We start from the raw sequence: 13,573 nt of genomic DNA, 5'->3' as shown, positions 1-13,573 counted from the left end.
GTGGGCAGTCAGGCTCATCTCAGACAGTTCACAAATAATTAGCCCCCAAATGGGCAGGGGAGGTTATCTGAGACTAACCCAGCACTGACAGCGCATTCATTCACCCATGCAGCAGACACACAAAGGTATAAGGTTTGCCTTACGCTAGGCATTTGTACTGCTTTCTATCTCCACTCCTGCTGGCCACAAACAGGACAGGGCAACAGAAAGGGCTGTACTGTTCCCCAAGGTGCATTCTGGGCATGATGCAATGTGGTATTTCTTCATTTCAAACATCCTTCTTCTCTCTGCTCAGAAGGAGGAGAGAGGACAAAGTCCTGGTGCCCGCAAATCCTGTCAAAGATCCCCTACTCTAAACCTGACATCTTCCAAACATTCAGGCTCACGATTAAAGCAGGCAACAGCATCAGGATGCTCCAGGTCTATTTGCCCGGCCTGAACGTACATGTGCATTTGCTCCCCCTGCTCAGTGTCGGGGAACTAGGGAGCATTTCTAGAGTGTGGACAGAACGTTCCAAGAGCCCGGTTTTCAATCAGAAAATGCCATTTCACAAAAACAAGACTGCCTGTGGGAATGCAGCTGCTGGTGAAATTTTATTGAGAAAATGTCAGAATGAAGTGTTGTGACGGTGCCCAAATGTCCCAACTGACATCAAATCGGAACTGCTTTTTAAAAATCACTTTTTGAAACAGTCAAAATTATAACAATGTTTTGACTTTATCAAAGGGTTTTTATCAGTCAAAAAGTCGGGTTTGGTTTTTCAGTTTGGTTTTGTAGAAAGTTTCAAAGTGTTTTATTTGTTCCAATGCGGAAAAGGGAAGAGATTTCGGTTTCCCTATCTCATGTGAGCATTGGGTGAAACCCCATTGCAGAAACCGCTGGCGTACTGGGGAGTTCCCAGCAGAGAATCAGCATGAGGTGTTGCAGACGATAACCACTGTTAGCTGTGCAGAACAGACACACACTGTGCTTCTTAGGGAAGAAAGCTGAGCCACCCCATTTCCTATGACCCAGCCCCGGAACAGCATTTACATAAAGACTCTGACCAAACCACTCATGACATTTCCTTTTGCATTTCGTCATCATGGAACTCGCCTCCCCAGAGCAGCTCAGCTGTTCGGTTTCCGTAACGTGCCCAAAGTGCTCAACCCCTGTGCTGGCAGGGGATGTAGAATCCTCCCATCCCTCCCGTCTTAGTTGTAGCTGGGCATCCTCCCCTCGGCCCGACAAGGCAGAGGTGGGGAACCTCAGTCAAACAGGGTGATTAGAACTAGGGCTTGAAAGAAACTGAAAGATGCAATAGGCAGCCTTTGCCCCTCTCCAGGCCGTTTGCAGGGCGCTCAGGGTGCATTAATGAACACCAGCCTGTGAAGCAAGTAGTTCTAACTCTTATTTTGCAAACAGGGTGGCCGAGGTAGGAGGCACTGTGCCTAAGGTTAGGCAAGTTATGGACAAAACCATTGAATTTCGTCCACAAGAACCAAGAAGTCCTGACTGGCAACTCCCTGCTCTAGCCCCTCAAGCCAGCTGCATGGCACGGGGATAAATGAAGACCATCCCCAGGAAGCTAGAGGAGAGGGGAGCAGGAGACCCGAGAGGTCTGTGTGCATGGGGCAGAATAATGGTGCACAAGCGCTAAGTTACGGTTATTAAAATGCCAATTTGCATTTATTCTCCCAACTATGCATTTTAATGTACAAGACGACCCAGCCAATGGTTATTTTACAAGGCCGTACTTTACTTAAAGAGGGTAAGAGGACACCACCACAGGGCAGGTCCAAAGGGAAAGCACAGCAGAGGGCATTTCTGAGAGCAGCAGAGCACAGCTCCTTGCAAAGCACTGGTGGAATCGGGCAAGGCTCTGAGTGCAGACAGAACAGAGACTGCTTTGGTGAGTCTGTGTACAAAATGCAGGTGGGTGTGCTGTACACCTTAACCAGAGGGAGAATCCAAACCCCCCTGGAGCTGGAGCCGCTGAACATCTTGGCTTGGAGAGAAAAACACAACCAGGATTCCAGGACAGGAACACACACCCACAGGCAAGGATTAGAACAGACTGTGTCAGAGCTTCCTTATTGTGCAGAGTCTAATGGAACAGTATGAAGGCAGAGATTAAATATTGCAGAGAATCTGTACAGAGCATCAGACAGTAACAGGGGATGAGGGATTAGTATAAAATGGGACTGAAGTACAATACCGAGAGCTACTCAAATGCACTGTATGGTGTATACAAAACAGAAGTGTCTGCCAAAGACGTTTGGCCCTTCAGAGCCCAGGACCGGCTTAGGAGGACAGTCCACGCATGGCACAGAGAAGCAGCACTAGACGCCTCCCGTACGTGCTTCAGGTAGTGGGTTTTGGGCAGTGGGGTGCAGGCCACATTGTATTCTCTAGACATCAGACCTAACAGCGCTTTTCCCATCCTGTACCCCGTTCACACACATGGGAGGGGGGTGCAGGAAAAGACAGATACAGTACAGATGGCAGTCACCTTCTTCACGGGCATTGCTGCTTTACAGGAGTGGGCAGCCTTTACGCTTCTTGTTTTTCCTGACTTGTAAGCCAGCCCGAGTGGCCATCTCAAAGACTTCCCGCACGCCATCCTTCGTCTTGGCAGAGCACTCGAGGTATCCAAAGGCATTGATTCTGTTAGCCATGTCCCTCCCTTCCTCCGGCTTCACTGGCTCCTAAGAGTAATTACAAAATAAACCTTTAGAATGCGGAGTTAAGCAGGCCAGACATGCAGTCAGAGAGGCGCCGCACCTCTAGGTACTGATACAACCATGACTACTCCTATCTGAGTGCCTCCCTCTGTGGAGGAGCAGCTAGGATCGTCTCTGGAAATACTTTAATATCCTGCACCTCTCAGGGACTGGGATTCTGCTGGAACATTAACAAGGCAGCAACAGCAGTCAGTAAACCTCCGCAGGAGTAACTGCACAGCTGGGAAAGGCATCAGCAGGTCAGTCTGGGCTGAGCCAAGGGATTGCCCTGTTACTGTGGAGCAGGGATCACCATTGCCTCGTGCAGAGGCAGCTGCTCTCAATGGGCAACCACCCTCTACCCCTCAATGCACGAGAGGCTCCAGGGCACTCTGAAAGAGGAAGTTACAAGTAGCTGCAGGCCTGACTTATCCCCACAGAACATGCCTGACCCCAGATGCACTGTGGTTGCCGTGGGGCTACGCAGCACAGCAAGAAGAGCAAACGTGTCTGCACAGATGTGGTGGAACTTTCCTTGAAGGGATGCTGGCATTGCAACTAGAGGTTATGTAGCCCCTTTACCTGCTTCATCTTCGCTAGCTCCCTCCGGGTGTGCTCATCATTCCGTAGGTCCTTCTTGTTTCCGACCAGGATGATAGGAACATTAGGGCAGAAGTGTTTCACTTCCGGAGTCCACTTCTCAGGAATGTTCTCTGGAAAAGCCAAGCACAGGTAAGGACTTTGCACTGAGCTGACAGGGCTTTTTAAAATCATAGCAACCCCCTTGCAGGCCAGGCTACCGCTGCTGCCTTCCTACGACGTTATAAAAGGCACATGTTTTAGGTTCTTTCCTGGAGAAATTGTACTGCTGAGCTGCACAGGACAGAGATACAGTGAGAGCCTTATCCGCACACCCTGACGGCTGTGTCATTAGCAGAGAGGCTGGGTCCTATACCCCCATCACAGCTTCAAGCGGACACTGCTCTTCACACCACCGAAAAAAGCGTGAAGAAAAATCTCCACCCAAACCCCAGCAGGATTGCTAGTGACACCCCTACAGACATGGCAAACAGAAGGGCCTTCAGAGAGCGAGAACATGCCAAGGAGCTGGGGGAAGGGAACAGACACTCATGAGGTCTGATTGCCAAGTGTGTTGATTCCAGCTGGTAGAGGGACAGCATCATTTGCAATTAGCCGCCATTTCCTTGTGAAAAGGAGCACTGTAGTCCCTCTCTCCCTGATGGACAGTACTGAAGGGCACTTGAGCAGGATGTGGTACAATCATGCACGGGCCTGCAAGCCAAATGGGGTGGTTTAGCAAGAGCTGTAATCACAGCTGTGACAGACAATTGTTCACCCATGAGCATGGAGGAGGGGACTTCTCTTGCCAGTGGCACCAAGGTAGCCAATTCCTCCTTGGTCCAGAGAGTCCCACTGCCAGCCCCCCTCCTCTCTCCCAAGCAACTGATGAGACACTGTACCAAGCAGAGAGCACTCTGGGAAACATCCTCACACCTATCTTCCCTCAAAGCCTCTGCCTAAACCTGCAGCCTGCCGAGCACAGCAACTTACTGAAATGGAAGCATGAAGATTTGGGCCTTATCTATGCTCACAAACGGCCCCGATTCAGCAGTGATGCAGTGACACCAGTTACTGCATTGGGGCCATTCTTGAGCGTAGACAAGGCCTTAGCAGTGATTGACGTTGACATGAACAAGTTACACAACAGGTTTCCCAGGAGAAATTTCTTTTTCTTTACTATGAAGAAGCGTCAAAGGAAAGTAGATCATCTGCCACAAAATATCCAGGGTCAGGGAGAACCACAGGCAGCCAGGAATGGAAGTCAGAACTCCCCTCAACACACCCGCTTTAACGAAGGCACTGCCAGCATGTGAATTACACATTGCCAGTGCAGCAGGTAGGAGAGGAGCAGAATCATGTCCTCTTCAACACAGGAGATCATTGCTACGGAGGGAGAGATCCTCTTCAGCACGAGCACCAGCTCCCCTGGGTTTGGACTAGATCTTCACAATGTCAGGACAACCAGACTGGACACTAGATTTAGCAACGGAGCTCTGGTTTGCTGGCAAAACTGTGCTCCTGGCTCCACTTTCCTACGGCCTTCTTGTGGGCTGTGAAAAGACACTATAACCCTGCTGAAAGCCAGGAATTTGTTGGGCATGGAGCGCCTGAGAATGGAGCAGAAGTGCCACAAGGTATCTGCACTTCTGCTCCTGCAGGTTTCACTCTAGTCACCTAAGGCAGGCTGCAGAAGGGGCTGGTGGGAGTTCTGGATAGACTGCAGGCCTCATCTTCCGGGATCTCTTTCTGGCAGCATAAGCAAACGCACTATATATAAGAGCAGGGTAGGTTTTTGCTGATGCCCAGAGCAGGACAGAGCGCATGATACGCCCTTTGGCTACAGGGGAGACCAGGCCGAAATCAAGACCTGGCAAGTGACTAGTGCTAGCTCAGACACATGGCTCTCTTCAGGAGCCCCAGCCATTGTCAAGAACAGCTGAAGCATTTTGGCCCCCAGGCCCTATCCCTGAAAGCCAGGACAGAGTATCCACTGGAATTCGCCCTGACATTGCCAGACAATACCTGGATCTGCCAACACCTACATTGTCAAGTGTCAGACTCCTCTCTATCCACTTGGGTTTACACCCAGGTGCTGCAGAAGGAATGAGCGGCGAGGGCATGGGGCGGGTTGGACAGGGCTCCATTTATTTTGCAGCTGAGGAGGTTGCACGAGGAAGGAGTTGACTTGCAGAAGCCGAGCAGGAGCGATGCCGTGACATTCTAAGTCTACTGAGTGCCGAGTTTGTTTGCTAACAAGAACTTTTCCGTTCCTCTCCAGGCTATTCTAGGCTTTCAGCCAGACGCATCTCTGCAGACTGCAAGCAGAGCGCTCTCAATCCAAGCCTGGGCTTAATGGTTTTGGAAGAACATGTTGTTAATAGTCCTGTTTAGAGCGAACTTCACCCCTGTGCAGCGGGCCAGCAGCACAAGGCCCACCCACTTACCAAGTGGCTTTGTGCATAGCAGTGAAGTTCAGTCTAGTTCCTAAACCCCACGTTTGTTCCCCTGGCCCCAGTGATCTTACCTAAACTGTCTGGGCTGTCGATGGAAAAGCACATGAGAATAACGTCTGTGTCTGGGTAGCTGAGGGGCCGCAGCCGGTCATAGTCTTCCTGCCCCGCTGTGTCCCAAAGGGCCAGTTCCACCTAGAGAAGGAGAGATTTAAAGAAGGCAGCAGCATACCAGACGACCAACCCCCCCCACCCCACCCCAGCCCCCAACTGCCTCAGGCTGTAATGATGGCAATTCTCTCTGGCAGGGAAGCAATCCGTTTTTCTCAGTTAAGACAATTAAATTGCTTTGCTAATTCTGGTAGATTTAAAGGTGACCAGGCAATGCCCCTTCCCTAATCCATGTCCGTGGGCCCACCCTGCTGAGCTTGCCACTGCATGCTGGGTTGAGGAGAGCATTGCTGGAAGCAGCCTGTCGGTCTTTGCTTCTCTCTTCCTCCCCTGCTGAAAGGCCTTTCCTCCTCTCGGAGGTACTGGAGAAAAACGGTAAATAGCCGAGACCTCGAATAGTCTCAACAGTAATGCCTGGCACAGGGCTTGAGGAGCCAGGCTGCCATGGCCAAAGCATTGGGACAGGGGGATGAGTTGTGTCACTGGACAGACGGCATGGCAAGAAGCGGGCAGATGGAGGGGAAGAGCACACGGCAAACATTCCACCAGAGGGGAAGCGAGCAGATCTGCCGAGCGCACGGCAGCTGTAGCTGAAGAGTCCCTCGTGCAGAGACTGTCCGCGGCTTGGGAATACAGGCGCTAGGCAAACGCAGATGGCCCAAGACCCCCAGGAAAGTTACCTGCTTTCCATCTACTTCGATATCAGCAATGTAGTTCTCAAAGACTGTCGGCACGTAGACCTCAGGGAACTGGTCCTTGCTGAACACGATCAGCAGGCAGGTCTTCCCGCAAGCGCCATCTCCCACAATCACCAGCTTCTTTCTGATGGCTGCCATTGCTGCAGAGACAAGAGCAAGGTGAGCCACAGCCCCCAGGAAGGCCAACGGCACAGCACACATCGCTCATTTTGTGCTGCTCTCTTATGGGCCACGCAGCCCTGTGCATTTAAGTGCAGCACCAAGATTTGGGCTCCACATCAATGCCAGAACTCAGTGTGGGGCTGGTTTGGGGGAGGAGGGTACACTGCAGATCCCTTCTCCCTGATGGTACATAACAGAGGTTACTTTGCCCCACCACTTGCAGAAGTCCTTATGGCACACTTCACTGCCAGTCAGGAGTAAGCCCAGGGGCCTAGCCAGATTCTGGTAGGCAAGTTACTGCACTGCACAGAACACCCGTCACGAGCCTGAGCATTCCCAGCATTGCACGTATCCACGTTGCTGCTTTTCAAACGTGCTTTGGATCCTTCTGAGCACGAGAAGTGGGTCTCAAATTTTGGGGGTACAATCATCAGGATAGGCCACACGGCTTATTGCTTGTGTCCCATTATGAATTCTGGGTACATCGTGGATTTATAGACATTCACATGAAAGAGCCCAGAGTCTGGGAACTCTATAAATCCGAACAGTCAATAAAAAGAGCTGACAGTGCACTAGTTTTTAAAATGCAACTTCCTGGCTACATCCCCGTGCACACAATCTTTCTGGGTCTTTTCGCAAGGTCAGTAATATAATTAGAGAAAGGGAGTCATGAAGTAATGGGATAAAACCCGACCAGCCTTTAAAACTAGTCTTGATTTAGAAGATCTTCAAGTAAAACGGTGAAGTTATGAACTGCTTCCATTTGCCAGGAGGGCACAGCAAACATGAGCTCTACAGGGTAAGAAAGCAAAAGCAGAATACCATTGGTCAATTCCCTGCTGGTGTAACGCCACTGAAATAAACAGGGAATCTAGCAGCATCACTCTGGATTTCTGTAAGTGAACCTGCTGGGTAGTGCTTAGTATCTACCCTCCTCCCAGATTATGAACAAAGATTCCTATATGCACAAGAGGCAAGGAACATCAGGCATGGTCAGGATTGGACCAGTTTAGATGGAGTCTCAGATACCACTTGCAATACAAAACAGCTGGTTCCTGCTCAATACTGAGGACTCCAAGAATTCCAACTCTTAAAATTAGATTCAGTGTCTATGCCAGAAGACGGATCAAATGCCTGACTTCAGTCAAGTGGCCAGCAGTAAACAGAGAGCCAAGGAAATGGCAAGTGACTACATCAATAGTGTAGACAGAGGATACAGGTCCACGCTGGGTGATAAAGTGAGGTTTTATTCCTGGAACACTTTCCAGCCTTGCCTTTGAACACAGACTTATCAATCCAGAGACAAGGAAGGGCTAAGCAAGAGGCAGAGATAAGCAAGAGGCAGTTTTATTGCCCTCTACTGAGGCCTGGTCTACACTAAAAAGTTAGGTCACCCAGCTATCTCACTCAGGGGTGTGAAAACTTCACTCCCAGGCATGGTAGTTAAGATGAGTTAACGGCTGGGTTAACCTCTCCAGGGATTGTATTACCTGCGCTGACAGAACCCCTCCCATCAGCTAGGCAGTGTCTATGCTGTAGCATTTCAAGTGTAGAGAAGCCCTGAGTGAAAGTAACGTATGAGAAAAGTGCCACGGTGACAATTCAAGAGACAAACTCACTTCTTCTTCACCACAGGTGTAACCTGTGCAGTGGCACTGAACGCTCTCCCCACACCACACCTTGCTGACCTGGAGCACACCTTCCACTTCCTGTTTTCCAAAGGTGACTGGGTAATTCATTCTTTATCTCCGTTCAGTTCTTGAGTCTACCCAGCTTGCTAGCAAGGGGGACAGCTACGCCACTGCGATGGTGGCCCACAAGGAACTGGACTGAGCCATTTCACACAGGGCCCTGAGCAGTAATGGGCACAAATAGCAATCAAAGCACGTTGATTATTAAAGTTGGGTGGAAAGAAGAGCACCTTAGACAAGTCTGTTAGAGCTGCACAGATGGCTGCTGCTGCTAGAGAACAAGTCATGAACTGATCCACAGGTCTGCAGTGCAGAGCCGGGCACCTAATACCACTATTCTGAAGGGAAATACTGTGCAACGTTCATGGGAGGTGACTTTGCTCTCTGCCTAGACAGCAACCCTTGCACTCGCTACAGAGGCGAGGCAACCCCTCCTGGAGTCCCCGGGGAGAGGAGGTTCCAATCTGTACAGCCCATAAGCGCGACTGCTGTTTGCCCTGAAATGCCAAACTGCACTGGGCCACCAGCTGCCCCAGTGTCCCAGCCTGTGGCTAAATTTTGCACACCCTTATCTGGATTTGAATAACGACAATGAGCACCCATCCCCAGCTCCACATTTACATAAGGATTTACATACGGTTTGTGCCTGCCCTTGTAACTGCACTAACCCGGGAAGTCCGAAAACCCTCGCTCTACTAGTGTACCCTTGACACTCAGAAGTATCCAAAGCACATTACAGTGCAATCTCTCACATCACTCTGTCTAGAGATACCACTCAAGGTCAGGCCCCAGGCTGTGCCACCATATTAAAAGACAAGGTCCCTGTGCTGAAGAGCTCACAGTCTCAGTCCTAAGGGCTGGTTTACACGGAGAACTTACATCGGCATCACTACATCTCTCAGGGGGGTGAAAAACCCACATGTAGTTACGCTGACCTCACCTCCCGGTGTAAAGCAATGGAAGAATTCTTCTGTCGACCTAGCTACTGCCTCTCAGGGAGGGAGACTGACTACGCAGAAGGGGGAACCCCTCCCGTCAGCAGAGAGCGTGTCTTCAGTGCAGCATTACAAAAGGGCAGCCACAGCCGTGCTGCTACCATGGTTTAACTGTAGACACGCCCTTAGTAAATTTCGAGGACAGAGGTTTGACCTGGTGCCTTGTTACCTACCCAATGGGTCGGAAGTCAGTAGAAACAGTATGTTCTGCTCATACTGTGGCATCTGTGTATGCGTGTCATGTCACATGCATCATTCAGAGAACCCGTCTGTTTTGCATCTTTTTGCATTCACGAGAACTTGTCACACAAAATGCCTATTATCTGTTGCATAGTGGCAGAAAGGATTTAACAAGCTGAATCCATTTTAACATGATGAGCAAATTATTCTCTCTCCCCCCCCCACCTTGAAAAAAACAAAGTAATGATTAAGGTAATTAATTGCCTTACACTATGAGATTGTGTTTCTAACCTCTCACTAAAAGCTCACTTGGAACACACGAATGGGCTGTCTTTCAAAATAAGTGTGTGATTAACTGATCACATAAACGTCATCACATCACAGCCTCATCCTGACTGAACAGTAATTATTTCAGTTACCACAAAATAAGCCTGTAGTGCCATGATGTAATAACTCAAGACCCAACATGAATAAGCATTTCTACTTGAGGAATGTCCACCAATCAGCTGTACAAGCTGCTGAAGGGTGGGGGCTAGAGGCATTCATGGAGTTAATTCACAGAAAAACCAGTTGATATTCCCAGAATTAGCTGAGAATCTCCAGATAGCCACATTTAGGGGTCGAATAAGCTCCTAGAGCAGCGTTTTCAGAGGACACCCAGCCTCGTTTGAGGTATGTGTTTCTTGCACCATATTCACAGTCTGCAGGATGTGGAAAACCCGCAGAGCGTAAAAGGTGTGTTACTTATGCAGGGCTGTTTTTAGGCCATTTGTGGATAACAGCTGCAATGCTAGTGAGGAACCTATGCTTTAGCTCAATCTATCTAGCCCATTTTAAAGGCTGGAGCCTTGTCTAGACTAAGACTTTTCAAACATGTTACTGTGCTATCCTCATGCCTTCATATCGCTGGGGCCTTGTCCAGATGAGGATGTAACCTGCGCTCCCAATCTAATTTCCTTCTCCCACTCTGGCTGTTTCTGTCATTCTGTGCTTCTCTGTGCATGGAAAAGGCCTTACAAACCCATTTCACCAAGCCACTACCCTCTACATTCAAATCCCTCTGGGATTCTTTCACAACACCAACTCACAAATAAAAAAAACAACTCTATCCCCTCCAGGTTACACACACCTATGGTGTGTTCTTCAGCTGTAAGCTCTTTGGAGCAGAGACTGTATTTTTGGGCCTGTTGCATGGCATATTTGTCAGCACTTAAGATCAATGTGCAAAAGTGTTCGGAGAAGAGGAAGCAGAGGCCTGTGTGTGTAAGTGTCAGCTACACGCCTGGCACAGGGCAGCCCACTCAGAGCACATCTGGCATCATTTTACCCAGGGTCCATAACAAAGCATCCTTTGCCACACAATTACTGTTTGAGTTAGCCCTGGTACGGAGAGTAGGCAGTGCTGCCAAACTGCACTCAGCAAAGAGCACTGAAATCCCTCGATAAAGTAACGATTCTATTTTCAGCCTGAACTTCAAAAAGGGACAGGTTTTTTTAAAAAAAGAATTATGCCTTCACGTCCTTGAGTCTCACAATATGGCAATTATAACTTAGCCACAGAGGGCTCAGTGCTCAGGCACAAAATGCCTCCTGTGAAACAAGAACCAGGTAGCTTAAAACTAGGTTGAACAAAGCAATAGAAAAATATATACTCGAGGAAACAAACATCCCTTGGCTGGGAAATGCACTATAACCTAACAGTTCTTTTCCATCTCCGATTTACAGGATTCCTTGATCCTAAGAGTCTGACTCGTTCTTTTATCATCTGCAAAACACACTGAATTCCCTGTGTCCAGGGAAGGCTTGGGACAGGACTTCAATGATAGCTCACTGTCTAATCCCTTATTAATTACAATTCACTCCAGCAGTGGGGAGGACAAAGCCTTCCAAAGCAGCACCAGCCCTGACCATTCTGAGCACTGTAGCCTGAAGTCAAACACTGACTTGCTGCATACCTGCCGAGATAAGGCTGCCCCCAAGGGATTAACCTACACGATTTTTGTAAGCACAACAGCCACAAGCTTTCCCTGCGGATCCTGCAGGAGGCAGGGTTTTGGTTTTTTCCTATAAAGCCAGGTATGCCACCTTCACAGCTTAATTTGATTTTTTCCCTGCAAGGTAATAAGACCATTTTTCAAAATATCAAAGTCCCTCTTGGAGACAATTCATCATTCCTGGGCCTTCTATCAGCGTTTCTACCTCACCAAGTAACGCCTGCCCTGTGTATGTGCTCTTTTTCTCCCTCCTCTCGCAAAGATGTGTTCTGCAGGTCAGGAAGAGTGAAGGCAGACTATTCCCTGCACATTTTAATTGTAAGATAGCATGAGATTTCCCAAGGACAGTCCCATTTGAAGAGGTGCTTCCATATTTTTGCACCTTGTTCAGCAGTGTAGACCTGCAAGCCATTTTTCCTTTTTAACTATTATTTTTCCCTGCTTTGGTGAAGCAACACACATGCCGCCCCCCCTTTAAGCGGCATGGCACAATGGATAGTAAACAATACAAGGCACTTTCATAGTTACACTGCTATGTCCACACCATGGGGTCACACTGGTATAGCTACAGAACATGTGTCTAGACCAGGCCTTAGACTCATTTTACAGGAACTGAGTGTAGCTTACCTAAAGCTATACTGGAAATCTCTGTCAGAGCCAGGATTAGAACTTGACATTCCTGGCTCCCAGGCTGGGCTCAGACTGTATCCTTCTCCCGGAAGTAAACAGGGAGGGGGAGTACAGTGTATGATGTGGACAGAGGCATGTGGATTTGTCCTTATGTTGGTTCATGGCCCAGTTAAAAGGAAAACAGATTCCTTCAACTCACAGGAATAATTTAAGACAGCCCGGCAAAATATTCACAAGTTTACCAACATAGGTACAAATGAAGATTTCCTTGACTTTCACCATGACGTGGGAAGAAACAGTAGTGATATTTCACTCACCTGTCTAAGGCTATGTCTACACTTGCAGACTTTTTGCGCTGTCAGTTTCACCGGTGATAGAAAGCACTGGTTTGTGTACTCACTTTCTGACGCCTATGGAAGTGAGTGTTTACATTTGCAGCCCTTCCATCCCTGATGAGAGCAGCGCACTGAGGGCAGCTATTCCACAGTGCAGCTCTCTCCATTTTGACAACAGGCCTTGGGGGAAGGGGGCGTGTGATTGCAGGGCATCCTGGGTCCCTGCACAGCCTCCTCTCCCCAAACACTGATCAGCTCCAGGAGTTCAGCATCGCTCCAAGCAGGGGATCCCATGGAGCAGGCATCGTCACCTGACCAGATAAGTGAGCACTTGCCAAGAAAACAAAAAGGCGAATTTAAAGTTCCGGGGCCTTCCAGGGGACGGGTGGACGTCTGTCTACCTGGCGTCAGAACAGCAGAGCTGCTGGCCAGAGTGGTCACCCGGGCACGGTGGGATATCCTGCAGAGGCTAAAAGCTCTGTAAAAGAGGAAGAACGTGTCTTCACTCACACATCACTGCAGAAGCATCACTGTTAAGAGCTGTACGCCTCTCATGGAGGTGGTTTTCTGAGTTTCACCGCAAAAAGTCATTGGCAAGTGTAGATGCTCCCACGGTTTATGCACAAAAAAGGGACTTTTCCCGCTTTAAATGGCAAGCGTAGACATGCCCTAACACGAACGAGTTGATTGCTCAACCAGAATGTTGCAGGGCTGGCTTTAAACACAAATCACCTCAAAGAAAGAGCAATAACAGTCCAGTCCCTTTAAAAAGATTTCATGGCCTAGTGTCCCCAGGTTTTGTCCTGTGTGACCATTTCTGTTAGGGGCGTGATTCTTTTTTAATCCTGAACAGTTATATCAGCACAACCCCATAGTGTGGATGCGGCTATACCAGAATAAGGGAGTCTTCAACCATTATTCCCATTTTCACACAAGAAGGGAAATATCTCTACCAGAATAACTGCATACACATTCGGGGGTT

General features: G+C 48.9%; 1 protein-coding gene across 4 annotated transcripts in view; it reads right to left on the bottom strand.

The window, feature by feature from the left end:
- Nucleotides 1–569: 569 nt before the first annotated feature.
- Nucleotides 570–13,573, bottom strand: part of RHOC (ras homolog family member C) — a 33,926-nt gene continuing 20,922 nt past the window's right edge. For 2 of the 4 annotated variants that reach the window (XM_077839179.1, XM_077839181.1), the window contains exons 2-5: nt 6,587–6,744; nt 5,810–5,930; nt 3,286–3,416; nt 570–2,688 (exon numbers count right to left, since the gene is read on the bottom strand). In XM_077839179.1, the coding sequence (XP_077695305.1) occupies nt 2,515–2,688; nt 3,286–3,416; nt 5,810–5,930; nt 6,587–6,742 (582 nt within the window). In that variant the 5' untranslated portion in view covers nt 6,743–6,744 and the 3' untranslated portion in view covers nt 570–2,514. Of the gene's footprint in view, nt 2,689–3,285; nt 3,417–5,809; nt 5,931–6,586; nt 6,745–12,926; nt 13,027–13,573 lie in introns of those variants that run through there. The other 2 variants (XM_077839182.1, XM_077839180.1) reach the window with 2 other exon arrangements.

Source organism: Eretmochelys imbricata, chromosome 21, assembly GCF_965152235.1.
Source record: "Eretmochelys imbricata isolate rEreImb1 chromosome 21, rEreImb1.hap1, whole genome shotgun sequence".
NCBI classification, from domain to species: domain Eukaryota; kingdom Metazoa; phylum Chordata; order Testudines; family Cheloniidae; genus Eretmochelys; species Eretmochelys imbricata.
Note: the sequence above shows the minus strand (reverse complement) of the source record. Positions and strands in the feature narration are given on the sequence as shown.